Source organism: Pygoscelis adeliae, unplaced genomic scaffold (genome assembly GCF_000699105.1).
Source record: "Pygoscelis adeliae isolate BGI_AS28 unplaced genomic scaffold, ASM69910v1 Scaffold392, whole genome shotgun sequence".
NCBI lineage: Eukaryota > Metazoa > Chordata > Aves > Sphenisciformes > Spheniscidae > Pygoscelis > Pygoscelis adeliae.
Genome location: NW_008824293.1, coordinates 309,616 through 323,408, shown reverse-complemented (window position 1 = coordinate 323,408; position 13,793 = coordinate 309,616). Strand labels below are relative to the sequence as shown.

At 44.9% G+C, this 13,793-nt stretch overlaps 1 protein-coding gene across 1 annotated transcript in view; it reads left to right on the top strand.

Annotated features, from left to right (window-relative positions):
- Positions 1-12,692, top strand: part of AKAP1 (A kinase (PRKA) anchor protein 1) — a 24,703-nt gene extending 12,011 nt beyond the window's left edge. Inside the window, exons 3-12 of the mRNA XM_009318792.1 lie at positions 129-758; positions 2,786-2,919; positions 4,332-4,458; positions 5,032-5,162; positions 6,708-6,885; positions 7,588-7,738; positions 8,385-8,452; positions 9,967-10,040; positions 10,848-10,913; positions 11,062-12,692. Of these exons, the coding sequence (XP_009317067.1) occupies positions 129-758; positions 2,786-2,919; positions 4,332-4,458; positions 5,032-5,162; positions 6,708-6,885; positions 7,588-7,738; positions 8,385-8,452; positions 9,967-10,040; positions 10,848-10,913; positions 11,062-11,121 (1,619 nt within the window). The 3' untranslated portion in view covers positions 11,122-12,692. The remainder of the gene's footprint in view (positions 1-128; positions 759-2,785; positions 2,920-4,331; positions 4,459-5,031; positions 5,163-6,707; positions 6,886-7,587; positions 7,739-8,384; positions 8,453-9,966; positions 10,041-10,847; positions 10,914-11,061) is intronic.
- The last annotated feature ends 1,101 nt before the right edge of the window (positions 12,693-13,793 follow it).

Here is a 13,793-nt window from a genome sequence, read left to right as displayed (position 1 = left end):
GCAGACTGAGGAACAGGATCAGAGTGTGACAGATTCCGGCTGTTTATCTGGCCCTGTTCAGGGAGACACACAAGACCGTCAGGTGAAGAACCGTGTGTGCAGTGAGGAAGTGCTGTCTGGTTCTGCAGGTGATGTGTCCACTCGGATCTGCCAGGCTGCTGCCAGCCAAGCTGAGACACCTCTGGAGTCGGCAAGCGTTGTTTCCTCTGATCAGATGCTTGCGGAGGAAGCTACAGTAGCCGATGAGAACGTTGCTGCGAAGGGTGATGCTGCGGTACTGACATCCCCGCAGACTGAGGAACAGGATCAGAGTGTGACAGATTCTGGCTGTTTATCCGGCCCTGTTCAGGGAGACACAAAAGACCGTCGGGTGAAGAACCGTGTGTTCTTCAGTGAGTCCCAAGGAGCTGACCGGACTCCTGTGGAAAACCATGGAGGTGCACTGGAAAAGTCACCTTTGGTTATGGAGGACTCTGGGTGCAGCACATACACATCTGAAGGTGGGACAAGTGTGGAGGACTCATTGCAGAACACAATGCTGTCTGTCACATCAGGCCAGCGTTCAGACTCACTGAGCATATCTGCAACCCAAGACAGGTCTGCTCAGCAGACCTCAGTACCAAGTGGAAAACCTCCTACTCTGAAGCTGCCTGAAGACAGCGAAGTGCCATACACTAATGGGATACTGAAAGACGATGGTCCAGACTTGCATCATGAGTGTAGCATGGCAGCAGGGATTGATGGAGATCACTCAGGAGGTAAGGGATTTGAAAATCCTCCTACAAAAACGTGGTGAACAAGCATTTTATGTGCTGTAACCCTTCTGCTTCATAACATGTTCAGATAAATCCTCCTTGTGTTTAACTTTCCCAGCAGATGAATATTTAGCCCTCATGTGCAGGTGGCTATGCATTTGCTCTCAGAATTCCCATCTCTGTAGGATCCAGTGTTAGCTGGGTGATCTTCAGGGTATACTGCAAAGGGGTGAACGGGCTGGTCCCCTTTTCAGCACAAAGCTTACTGTCTAAAGCTAAGCATGTGCTTGGGTAGCCCAGTGAAATGGACCATGTCCGGAGGTAGGCCAGGCTGTTGAACACCTTGCTGGTTTGAGAGCTGTTAATGCAAATGGCTTCTGCTTCATTTTAGGCAGCATCTAGTAAGCACTGGGTTCTTATCTGTGTTTATGGGTGCTGCTGAAAGGAAGCTATAAGGCAGGTTTCTGAGGTGCTGCTGGGTGAACCAGGGAAGTGCTCTGATGAATTGTGATAAAATCAGTTGGTTGCAGACCAATTACCCTGAAGCCTTTCTGCTTGGAAGGGTAGGTGCATGCCAAGAAATCCCAGTAGGGAGCAATGTTCAAGGAGTTCGTCCATCTGTCTCCATTGCTTTTGCCTTCTAGATCCTGGATGGTGTGTGCCTGGTAGAATACGAAGCTGTTTGAGCAAATGTTAACCTGTGTGACCTTGGGGATGGATGTTAAAATCCTTTATAGGACCCTGTGGTGCCAACAGCCCTTAATGACAGGATATCTTTTGTAATTGCTACAAAGTAGTTGGAACGCTGCTTGTTGCAAGACATGGGGATTGAGTTTGCCAATAACTAGGGATTAAACCCCCAAAACATTTTCACTAGTGAGAGTAACCATAGGAAGAAAATGGTTTTGCCTTGTGAATGCTGGTGTGACAAGATGGTACAAGACTGTGTTGTGAAGCCTGATGATGACAAGGGCTGAAAGCTCTGCACTGAGACAGCTGAAGGGTAGGGAGAGGGGATATAGCAGGTAAAATTGATAATGTGGCTATGTTGAATAAGAGGTCCTACAGCTGACCTTCACACCCAGGCTGAGACTTAAATCCTCATCCTTGTCTAGGAAGTCTATGGCAAACAGCTGCACTGTTTGCCTTTGACTTTCTAGGCAGCTGTGCTGTGTTACTAGTTAAGATGTGGCAAATGTGAAGCAGCTGTTGGGTTTATTGTTCTCTTTGGTCTTGCACTGGATAGCCTGAATACTTGCAAGCAAGTGAGGATCTTCATGCTTCTGCTTGTTAATCTGGAGGAAGGATCAACTTTGTTACACTGACTGTATCTGGGATCTGATCAGGATGAAGCCATTTGAGTTTGTCCCCTTCCCAAGCAGGAGTGTTCCTGGTATTGGCTGATGGTTTGGGAACAAAACATAGCTCATCTCTGGCACCTTGTTTCTTCAAGCTTATGGCAGTCCCCTACCACAGCTAGTAGTGGGCACACCTGGCACTTGGGTCACTGTGCAACCTCTGTTGGGGCAGGAATGTAATGTCTGTGCAAAGAGCAGATGAACAGGTTGCATGTCCCTCCCTGCATGCTGAACTCCCTGTGAAGAGCCCTGTTTAAGCCATGGGGAAAATGCAAAATACCTTGCTGCAGCAGCAGCTCAGTGTTGATGTTAGCATAGCTCTCATTCAGCTGGTAACTTTGACTTATAGTGTTGTCTCTGCTGCTGTGTAAGGTGTCACCATGTTCAAAGGACTCCTGCTGAACTCAGGCCTCCTTCTGTTGCATTCCCAGAGGTGTGCATGTTTTCTCCAGGAATAAAAGGAAACTTTAAGTAGGCTATGTGTGACGGGACTAAAGTCTGTCTTTCAGCCTGTCTGAAATACTGGAGAACCTGATACAGGAACATCCCAACTGAATGCATAGGAAGAGCTCAATGTAACCTCTCTATGAAATGATGTATTTTCATGGCCTTGTGTCTGGTAGCTGGATTGTATGGATTGTCTGAATGCTGACACCTGTGCATCTCTTGTAGGTTTGGATGCAAATAGTATGGATTTTATGGACAGTGGTTGTGCCATGAGGAAGACAGTGACTCGCCAGAACTCTAAGCTAGGAGGAGAATCCAGCAAGTCCGACTTCGTTATCTGGGAAGTAGAGGTCCCAAAGGTAATCAGCCGCTGGCCTGCTCGCGCATCCTGCCCTACATAGCCATCTTCTGGTTCTTCCAGTCTGGTACTGGCTCAGTGCCATCCTAGGGAAATCGTCAACAAATCAACGAGGATTTAAGCATTTAGCTCCCATTAGGACTCAACAGGAGTGAAGAGCCAGTACACAATTGTGAACAAGAGGCATGTCAGGGCTATGCCCAGGGTAACGCTGATTGTTGGACTCATTATTCTCCATTATCTTCCACCCCGATCTGTTAGTGTGATGCTTTGAAAGCATTCAGAAGGCTTTGAGGGTACACAGTTAAAAGCAGGTCATGAATTTTTTTCTTTCCACTATGTAGGAGGGTTAAGTTTCAACTGCCTGTCCAAACCCTTCCTCACAAGCTGAATGCTCATCTGAGCTGTTCTGTGGAGCTGCTGTGTCTCTGTCTTTTTATAGTGAACTTTCTTTTGGGTTGGGAAAGAGATTATGGTTTTTAGGACTATGTTCCTACCTTCTTCCCTGCTTTGTATATGCGAAATCACCTGGGGCTGTCATGCACAGCATTGCTCTTGCAGTTCTGCTTCTCAGCAGACCCGAATACTGACATCCAGTAATGTGAGACAGCAGCTCCTGGCAGGATAAGCATGCTGCCTTGAGCGCTTGGGTGCTGTGAGCCCAGTGAAGACATGTAACATGCGTTATAATGGATCAGTAAAACACAGGCTAAGGAAGCAGTTCTACAGCAGAAAGTGGTTAGTGAAGACAGGCTGTCGCTTTTCTTAAAGTAGCTAACTTTACATTGTATAGGATTATCCATACTGACTTGGGACCAACACTTCTGCTCTGGTATCTGGTCTCTGACAGTAAGTGGTGGCAGATGCCACTGGAAGAGTAGAAATGACAGGGCTTGCACATTACTCTTGCACAGCTGTCCAGGGACTCTGTAGTCTAATGGGCATGGTAGCCTGGTTTACTCTCCTGTGAACTTGTCTACTCCCTTTCTAATCTAATTAGCTTGTTTAAAAATTACTAAAACTTAGTATTTCGTATCTGAGTGAAAAATGCATATAGCATGCTTTAAAAAAAAAAAAAAAAAGTGGTGGGAGACTGGGAGAGGATATGACTTTACTTGACTGTAGGAAGAAAATAGCCTTTACCAGGCCTGGTTTTGTCCCATCATGCCTTTGTGTCATTCTACAAAATATGAAAGTAGATCTACCAAAATGAGCTGTGCTTACTGATCTGTATCTACCATGACTTATCACAGACCAGCTGAACTCTGCACTGGTCCAGCATTGACTTATATTTATCCTGCCTGGCTCTGTGCTATAGGAACTGGGAATGTGGGTGAAATAAGCCACAGAGAACAGTGTTGTTTGATCTGTGTTTCTCTTCCTGACTGTTGCTTTCTTGTCTCTTTCATAAAGGACTTAGTTGGCCGCTTGATTGGCAAACAAGGAAGATATATGAGCTTCTTAAGGCAAGAGTCTGGTGCCAAAATTTATGTCTCAACACTACCTTATTTCCGTGACTCCCAAGTCTGTCACATCGAAGGTAAGTGGAATGTCTCATCATTCATGGTCTAATAATGTAGCTTGGGGGCCTTAACTAGATGGGCAAGGAATTTAAACAGATTTAGTGGCTTCATGAGTCCAGTGCTTTACAAAACTTTTCTGCTCAGTGCTGTTACAGTAGAGGTATATGCCAAGTCGCCTGTGCCTTGGCATGTGAACCCTCTCTTCTAGAGGTAAGAATGCATTTTAACATCTTTGGCTGCTGTAGTTTAACCAACATCTTTTGCAGGATCACTTCAGGCTTGAAGGAGGAGCTGTGGGGTGTGTACCAGCAAATGCAGTCTTGACTGTGAAGGATGTTAGATTAGATTAACTGTGGCTGAAAAATATCTGCCGGTGAATTGGGTTCATACTGGAGGCAAAGCTGTTGAAACTGGGGCCTGACAGTCTGAGTTGCTCATGTTGGTCTGATATCAGTTTACGTGGCCCATCTATTAAAACTTAAGTTGTTGATGTAGCACAGAAGGCTTCTGGAAGCTATATTGCTTTACATGGTGGGGGTGTCCTCAGCATATCCATTCTACAGATTTTCTGGGGGATTTTTGTCTTCCAGGCTCCCCGCATCAAGTAGAAAAAGTACTGAGCCTGATTGGCAAGAAGTTCAAAGAGCTGTGTCTCACCAACATCTACGCTCTACCTCCACCAACGCCACTGACACTTCATTCCCTCCTTATGACTGCCTGGGTAAGTCCCAGCTTGTTGGCTATGCTGATGTCAGGATGAAAGGCTATTGTTGGTCACTGTTGTCATAGTATGCTATATCCACGTGGCTGGTTCACAGATGCCCTCAAAAACATTCCGTTTTGTGTGGCTATCTGTTGTCCAGCTTGTGTAACTGTTACAGATCAGATTTATTTATGTGTTCTTCCACTACTGTTTCCATTCTGCCTGAGCTGAGAAATGTAGAATCAGAGAATCATTTAGGTTGGAAAAGACCTTTAAGGTCATTGAGTCCAACCATAAACCTAGCACTGCCAAGTCCACCACTGAACCATGTCCTTAAACACCATGTCTACATGATGAGAAGAGTCTCTCTTGATTGCCCTTGGACTGTAGCAGAATGTTTTACCAGACTCTGGTTAATCTCATGGAGTTGCACATCTGGCCTGGTAGGCTTTTACCTACAGACTAGATGTTTGCCTAAGGAAATAACGCTTCAGTCTGGAGCAGAATTGACTGTCTGCCCCCTCTGCTTAAGGGCCACTTGCTGTGAGGTCAAAATGCCACACTGATCTGTTGCCATTATTGGTATAGAATAGATATAAGGAAGAAATTTTTTACGCTGAGGGTGGTGAAACACTGGCAGAGGTTGCCCAGAGAGGTGGTGGATGCCCCATCCCTGGACACATTCCAGGTCAGGTTGGACGGGGCTCTGAGCAACCTGATCTAGTTGAAGATGTCCCTGCCCGCGGCAGGGGGGTTGGACTAGATGACCTTTAGAGGTCCCTTCCCACTGAAACTATTCTGATTCTATAAATCCTGAAGCCGGTCTTCTCAATGTTTTACTTCCTTATGGTATTTAATTACACTTAAAGGAGGTTTTCATGACAGTGTTTTCATGCTTCTTTTGCTATATGGATACTTTAAAAACATTTCTTTTCTTACATTGGGCATCTAGAACCTATAAAGTAACTGTGCACATAACTGTCTCCATGGATGTGAAGACAGGCTTTGTTCTGGAGAAGTGAATTTATGCTGGGAAATTAAAGGCATTTTAGACGTATTCTGAGCACAGTAATGCTCGAAAGCTGCCCAACACAATGGCTCTCTAGCAGCCAGGGCAAATTACTTTGAAGATGAGACCTCTGTGACAAATCTTGGACAATCCCTGTGAAGATTACCTTGATGTTTAAAACCCCCGTGGGCAGGGAATCCTTGCAAGTTGCACTGTGTTGATAGTGCAGCATGACTTGACCTGCATCATTTCTGACTCTGCTCACTGATCTCTTGGGTAAATAAGTCTTACAGCTGCTCTGTGCTGATAGTCTTTCTGTGTACAAGATGGGCCCCACCCCAAGTCTGATTTCCTGAGGAACAGCGTGGAGTAATAGTTGAGTAGCTTTCTGCTCCTGATCCAAAGCAGCCTTTGGAAGTGGAATACCAGAGTGCCAGGGCTTTTCCACCCATGGCTGTAAGCCTTAGGGGTTGCTGCTGGAACATGGAGTTGCTGTGAATTGAAGCTTGCGTTGCAATAAACGCTAATGAGAATTGCTTTCCTCCACATGACAGCTGTTCCTCCCAGATGGAGTCACTGTAGAGGTGGTCGTGGCAAACCAAGTCGATGCAGGGCACATGTTTCTACAGCAGCATACACACCCCACTTTCCATGTCCTGCGTAGCCTGGACCAGCAGATGTATGCCTGCTATTCTCAACCTGAAACTCCAACACTGCCAACTCCAGTAGAAGGCAAGTAACTTGGTTGCTCACAAATTGTTCAGTTGTGAAACTTCTTCTAGGGTCATGCAAAAGCCTGACGCCCCTGAGTTAGCCTTGGGAAGTTTCCCAGTGGATGAGAATGTGGTGGTTCACTTGTCATTTCATCTTTTTTTAAGCTGCTTCCAGAGTACAGATGTTGCTCTACTCTTCCTTACCCCACTCATCCCTGGAGTACCTCCCCAGACACTTAGTTGCATGTTGAAATTCAGAATGAGAGAAAGTCTTTCTCAGGTTATTTCTGATCAACTTGGCATCTGGTGAATTTTTGCTGACTAAGTGTGGAACTACTCCCAGATCTTCATAGTGTCACTGTCTGCATATGGTGTAAAGTGGAGGGTGTATCACATGGAAGGGGTTATTAGCGCTTGCTTTCCTTTTTGGAGACAGGCCTCACTGTTAGTGACCAAAGGCTGGGAGGGAACTGGACACCTGGGTAGAACAGCATGGGTAGTGGCAGACAGAGACTTGAGGGTAAAACCCACCTCTCCTGTGTCCCAGCTGCAGGCCTTGTCTGATGTGGGTATGGGCGGTGTTGAAAGAAGATGGAAGCAGCATAAGAAATTCTGTTGATTCTCAGTAGATAACTGTGCAGTACTGCTAATGCCTGAAGTGCTGATTTCTGGAAATCCACTTACACTGAGCCTTTCTTCTCTGTACTCTTATGTTTTGCAGTCGGTATTATCTGCGCGGCTCCAGGCCTGGATGGGGCATGGTTACGGGCTCAAGTTATTAGCTACTTCGAAGAGACCGATGAAGTGGAGCTCAGATACGTGGACTATGGAGGATATGACAAAGTGAAGATCGACACACTCAGACAAATCAGGTCTCTAGCTCCTCTTCCGTGGCCTGAGGCCATATCTGGCTTGAATCTTCATCAGAGGCATCCATATCATTTGAATTGCTTATAGGTTTTTCCACAGCTGAAGCGGGAAATGGTAGAAAGGTTTGTCCCAGCAGTGGGTGTGGATTCCTTGGGAGCACAGCAAGCTCTTGCAAGGCTTTTTTGAAGGGGAGCAGAGAGGAAATGGCAACTTCTGCCGCTTCAGTGCAGAAGCTGAGCAAAAAGATGCCTTCAGGAGCCCCCAAAGAGTAGTTAATCGATGAGCTAGGAATAAGATTCAGATTCTCTATGTCCCAGCCCCATTGGCTGGGAGAGCCATATTGGATGAGGGTTTTCTTACACAAACCCATTAAATACTTGATTGTGCCCCAGAGGTGGGAAAAGAGCAGTACAGCCTCCGTTATGGAGGTGGTTTTTGCTTGGAGCCCCATCCAACTTGGCATGCTAATCAGACAATTTATTGCTGCTGCTTAGATTGCTGGGAGGATAGTCCGATTTTTTTTTTTTGACTGTCATCAATTTTAAACTGAATTCCTGTTAGATCAATTGATTAATCAATGTCACCTTAAAGAAAACAAGAGTAACTTAAAGCCATGTTCTTATTCTAATTGATTCTCTTTTCTTTAAGGTCTGACTTTTTATCACTACCTTTCCAAGGAGCAGAAGTTTTACTAGACAACGTGGTGCCACTTCCAGGTAATGGAGCTCTTGAGACATACTGTTGGTGCTCCTCCTGCAGGTTTAAATGGATGCCAACTGTGTACAAGCAATGATTCCATCTAAACTTCCTCCTATTGCAAGCACAACCTCTGATGTGACTAGAGCAAGGATTGGAAAAATTGTATATTTTTTTTATTCTAAATGTGCTAGCATAGCATAACCTGTCAGACTCCAGGGGAAAAATAAACGTCCAGGCTTTTTCCTGCATGGAGGAGAGAATGAATTACTTTCCTAAACAGCAGGTTGGCAGGACTGGCAGGGTATAGGTGAAGTAGCTGTAACTACTCTGCCTTCTTTTGTCATAGAGTAGCTGTAAATGCAAGCTTAGTTTTTAGTTTGCTAGATAAATATCTGACATTTTCCTACTAAAATGACTGATGTGTATAGTTCTGTGTTCGAAAGACTACCCTCCGAGCACTGGAAGAATGTCAGTCACTGCCTAGAAATGTTTTCTGTTTTGCTTTTCTCCCCCCCCCCCGCGCTTTCTATGGCGCATTTGTTTTTTTTTTCCCCCCCCCCCCCGGCTTTTCTAGTGGTGTTAGAGATGCATCCCAGGTTGGTGTCTAAAAAGCTGCCCTTCCGGGTGCAGAGGGGTGTCTGTAGGAGCTGGGGGTCAGGCCAGGTTTCATCACTGGGGTTTGTGGCTGGCAGGGCTCCGGGGGGGACAGGGCCTGCCCAGACTGTAGATGGATGGCAAGGTTTAAGCTGCTTCTAGCAGAAGTCAGTGTGTTGCACGTTCCCTAAGGTAATCGGCCTCCTTCAGTATTTGTGGGGTTGTAAGGAGTTCACTTGCTGCTGGAGATGGCCTCAGGGTGGGGAGCACAAAGGAGAAACTCTGTTTTGCAGCAATTTGGTAGGAAATAAGCAACTTTCTTCCAAAATGAAAACACTTTTATGTCCGGTCTACAGTGTAGATTGTAACTGTATTGCCTGGGACACAAGGGTTTCCTGCTGCACTACAGGGGTGGAGTTGGCAACAGTACCCATGTAAGCTGTGCAGGCTGAGAGATTTGAGCTGCCAGTGCTTGCAAAGAGTGCGTTTGGCCCTGTTCAGGCGCCAGCCAGCCTGCGGTACAAATGCTTTTAAGTTCCCTTTTACAGTATTGCACTCTGTGCAGGGTCAGTAAAGTCCTGAGGCCCCTGAGCTTAGTTTATTAAGGATCAAAATACTAATGGCAGCTCAAAGGTACTGCAGAAATATACTTTTCTGTCTTTTTAAAGCCGCCTAATTCATCAGGAATGTTCACATTAACTTAGCTAGTGGCTTTAGAAAGCATTTCATCCTTCCCTTCAGCAACACAGCAGGCATAATACTTGTGTGATCTCTAGCTTAATAGACTGGTTTCAGCAAGTGCCTACAGCAACAGTAGGTGAGGATTCTCTGGCCTAACTTATGTACGGGGTCAGACAAGATTAGCTTAATAGTCCCTTCTGGCCTTTAAAGCCTGTGAATATCTCATTTGTTTTCTCCTGCTCTCTTCTTTCCAAAGACGAGGATCACTTTTCATCTGAAGCCGACGCCGCTGTTAGTGAGATGACCAGAGGCGCAGTCCTGGTGGCGCAGGTACATGAGAGCTGTCTGGAAAAGTCTTGTTGCTGGTTTGACTGCTGCTGTTATCCTCTCTGCCCCCTAGCATACTGTGTGTGTTAAAATCAAAAACAAAGCCAGAGCCTGTAAGCCTGGCTGCAGGGCAAGGTTCTTGTTGAGAAATCTTGGTGCTGAGAACTTCCTTGTGTAGCATCAGCACCGCTCAGGACTGTATGGCGGGGAAAGGTTGAGTCTTCCCTCTTGTTACTGATGCGGGCAGGGAGGAGGGGCACCTGAATGGGTTTACGGAGCACAAAGTGGCCTGTTGTCTAGCGGATCAAGTATTCACCTGGGTCTGCACTGCTTTGCCAGTCTCAACTGTCTTTGCAACACTGACATCTGGGATCTGGCCTCTGGCTGGCCAGAGGGAGAAGTAAGGCTTCTGGCAGTGTCCGACAGGCTTCTGCATGCAGTGCCTGATCTCAGTGAAGAGGCACTTCTCTCTTTTGAAGTGCTTCTAGCAGTGGCTGTAGCTATCCACGTAAGTTAATCGGGACGAGTGGGAAGCAGATAGCGTTTGTGATGCTTAATCTCATCGCTTCCTTTGGTTTAATGCAGTGCTCCAAATGCATCACTAATTCTAGCAAGGGCGTGGATTTGAGTGACTAGAGCAAACTTGTCAGCAGGATGTCCCAGCTGCCTGGTGGCGGTAGCTACATTTCCTCTAGCCTATGCATAAGTTTAAGTATTGAGTATCTGATATGCAGTGAATGATGCTAGCCTTGCATCCCCAGTGGCTCAGACCAGAATTGCTGCACGCTAATGTTTTCTTTATGTTTCCAGGTCACAAATTATGACAGTGCAACAGGTCTGCCACTGATACAGCTGTGGAACCTGATGGGAGATGAGGTGTGTATGTTGACGTACTTATTTTTTCAACACTGTTAGGGTTTATGATTATGCAGACTTCTTATTGTTGATTAGGAACTTGCTGATGTTTCTTGCTAGTGGTTTGTTCACCTTTCTACTTTTTTTTTTTCTCTTCGCCTCCCTTTAGGTGGTGTCCATAAACAGAACTCTGGTGGAAAGAGGATTTGCTCAGTGGCTTGACTACTAGCAATGACCTAGATGCCTCGACAACTCTTTCTGCAGAGAAAAACAAAAAAAAATCTTGTTTTGCACTGTTACAATTTGGTTTGGCAACTTCTTGTAAGAAAATCTGTTCACATCTGTGAGCAGAGTTTTGTGGTCCATTGAAACTCATTTTGCTCAACTGTTACCATTTCACTAGAAACACATACCTCTCTCAGTGAAAGGCAGGGTGTTAAAAGCCATAATGACAGATACTGTAGCTTTAAAGCAAAAAATCCTCCCTGGCCTCTACTCAAAAGTTGAATGGAAAAAACCTTAAAACCTTGGGGCTTGCTTGAAGCTAGCAAATGCCCCTGAAATGTTAACTGTGGTTGCATTTTTGTTCAGGATGTATAATGCCCCATGAACTTAGTGTCTGCTTTTCCTAAAAGTTACGTTGGTTGTCCTTTTTTTAACAGGCTCTGTCTATGAAATTAATGAATGTTATTAATGAATATTATTAATGAATTTAATGTTCAGTTATGGATTTTCTATATTGTGCCACTAACCTGCACAAAGAACATTCATCTTGTCTTCCTTATGCCAGGAGGTAGATGAATTGCATTGCACTTACTGTGGCACATATCTCACTGCAGTTGTGGTTTTTAGGCTTGATATGCTTAAGGAAGAAAGCTGCTCTGTGCAGATGCTTTAAGTGCAGGATATGTTACCACTACAATTTTTGCTCTGAAATGTCATGTATTTAAAGAAAAGAACTGATTGCCAAGCCCAATTGTAGTTTATATTTTTCTAGCTGTGCAAGTCTGTAAATATATATAAAAAAAATGTAATATTTTGTACAAGAAAAACACTGGAAACAAAGGGAACTTTACAGAAACTTTTTCACACCAAAATGTCCTATGTAGGTAGAACTGGTTTGGAGTGCATTAGGGTAGCTGACATATTTGGAGCATCTGAATGTTGGGAGTGTTTCAGCTCTGCTGTATACAGGATTAGTATTCCCTTAGATTGCTGTCTGGTTTGACTTGTGATCACTGCATTCTTTGCTATGTTGCTGTACAGATCTGTTTAAAAAAAAAAAAGTAACAACTTGGCATTAATATTGCAGTGGTGTTCTCTCTCAAATTTTTTTTTTTGCTCCTTTTTAGATTTCTATTACATATTTAAAATTTTGCTCAAGTAATTTAAGCTGTCTTAATACTCTTAAACATAAGCCCTCTAATGTATATCATTTTAGATATGTATTGAGCTGGGATTTATTGCTGGCAGAGAAGATTCTTGCCAGGAAAATGTTGATGTAGTTAGTCCTTAGAAGTTTTTTCAGGTGGATCCAAGGATGTCCTTACATCCTATGAGCTAACATGTCAGTACATCACACATTTGGACAGTTGCCTACAAAAGCATTTGGTCCAATCTCTTCTGATATGGTATAGTTATATCTTTTTTTTTTGAGTTCTCTCCTATTTGGTGCTTATGATTTAATGTTCATGTTTGCAATAACATCCAATGTTTGGTAAGTCAGTTAAATCTATAAAACATATATCCTCTTGGAATGTTTCTTTCCATTTCAATTAAAGTTCGAATTTTAAGCTGTCTTAAACTGTGATGACTGCGAGCCTTCATTTTCTGACCTCTTGCGATGTAGGGTTGGGAAGGGGCTCGATGGGATAAACAGGTGAGATAAGATCCTGATGGCTTTTCAGCAGATGCAGAAAGGTCAAGCTTCAAATCTCCTGGGGTTGGGGGGGGGGGGGTGTGTGTGTTTATGATTAATTACTTATTAGAAAGTCTTAGTCTGAGTGTTGGTACTCAAGGCTGTTGAAACTGTTATGTATTTGTGGAATTAATTTACTCTAGACTCAGGGTGTCCCTTTTGTCACACTTGTGTGTTGAAAAGTGAAACTGGGAGTCTGTTTCTATTGTGCAGGCTACAAAATCCCCTCTTTAAAATGTTGACAGGCTTTTTGCTCAAGCCAAGCAGTGCAATGATGTGAATTGGTGTCCCAGTGAACAGTTTGTCCTTACCCCCTGGTATTGCAGCACCTTGCAGCTGGGAATGTCTATTCTTGCAGTAGGATGTATTCACACTCTCTGCATGGTGTGAGTGTGAAAGCAAGCGAAAGGCATGGGCTGGACTGTCTAAGCTAGGGATGCGCAGAACAAGGTGTGTTAAACTCGAAAGTACTGCTTTTGTGGTCTGCAGATGTGTACACATGCACACACAGTTGATCAGGGTTCCAGGTATCGGTCTTCCTGATCTCAAGGATTAAAACCAATCCCCTGGGTTCACTGCGGAATATACACACAACCTGTAGATGCTCTGGACTACAACTCGGTGCTGCTTAGGCAAGTGATAGGCGAAGAATAGAACATCGGGATTTTTGGTGGGGGAGTAGTGGGGTTGGAAGTTAGCAAAGTTCGACAATGTCCTCTCTTCCTCCTTCTCGCCCCAGGAAGAGGGTTTCGCTTCACAGGGTTTCTCAATCCTTGCTGGCCTCCAGTTATCTGCCAAGGCTTGGCTTTCACCACCAGGCATGATCCCCCAGCTAGAAATTCGGTAGCTGGCTTCTTGCACTGTGGCTGGTTAACATGTTACTGATACCCTGAGCGCGGTGTGTGGCGTGCTGAGCCGCGTACGCACAGCAGCTCTCTGCTGCCGTTGCAGGCAGTCTGCGTGAACTTGCTGTTTCAAATCGC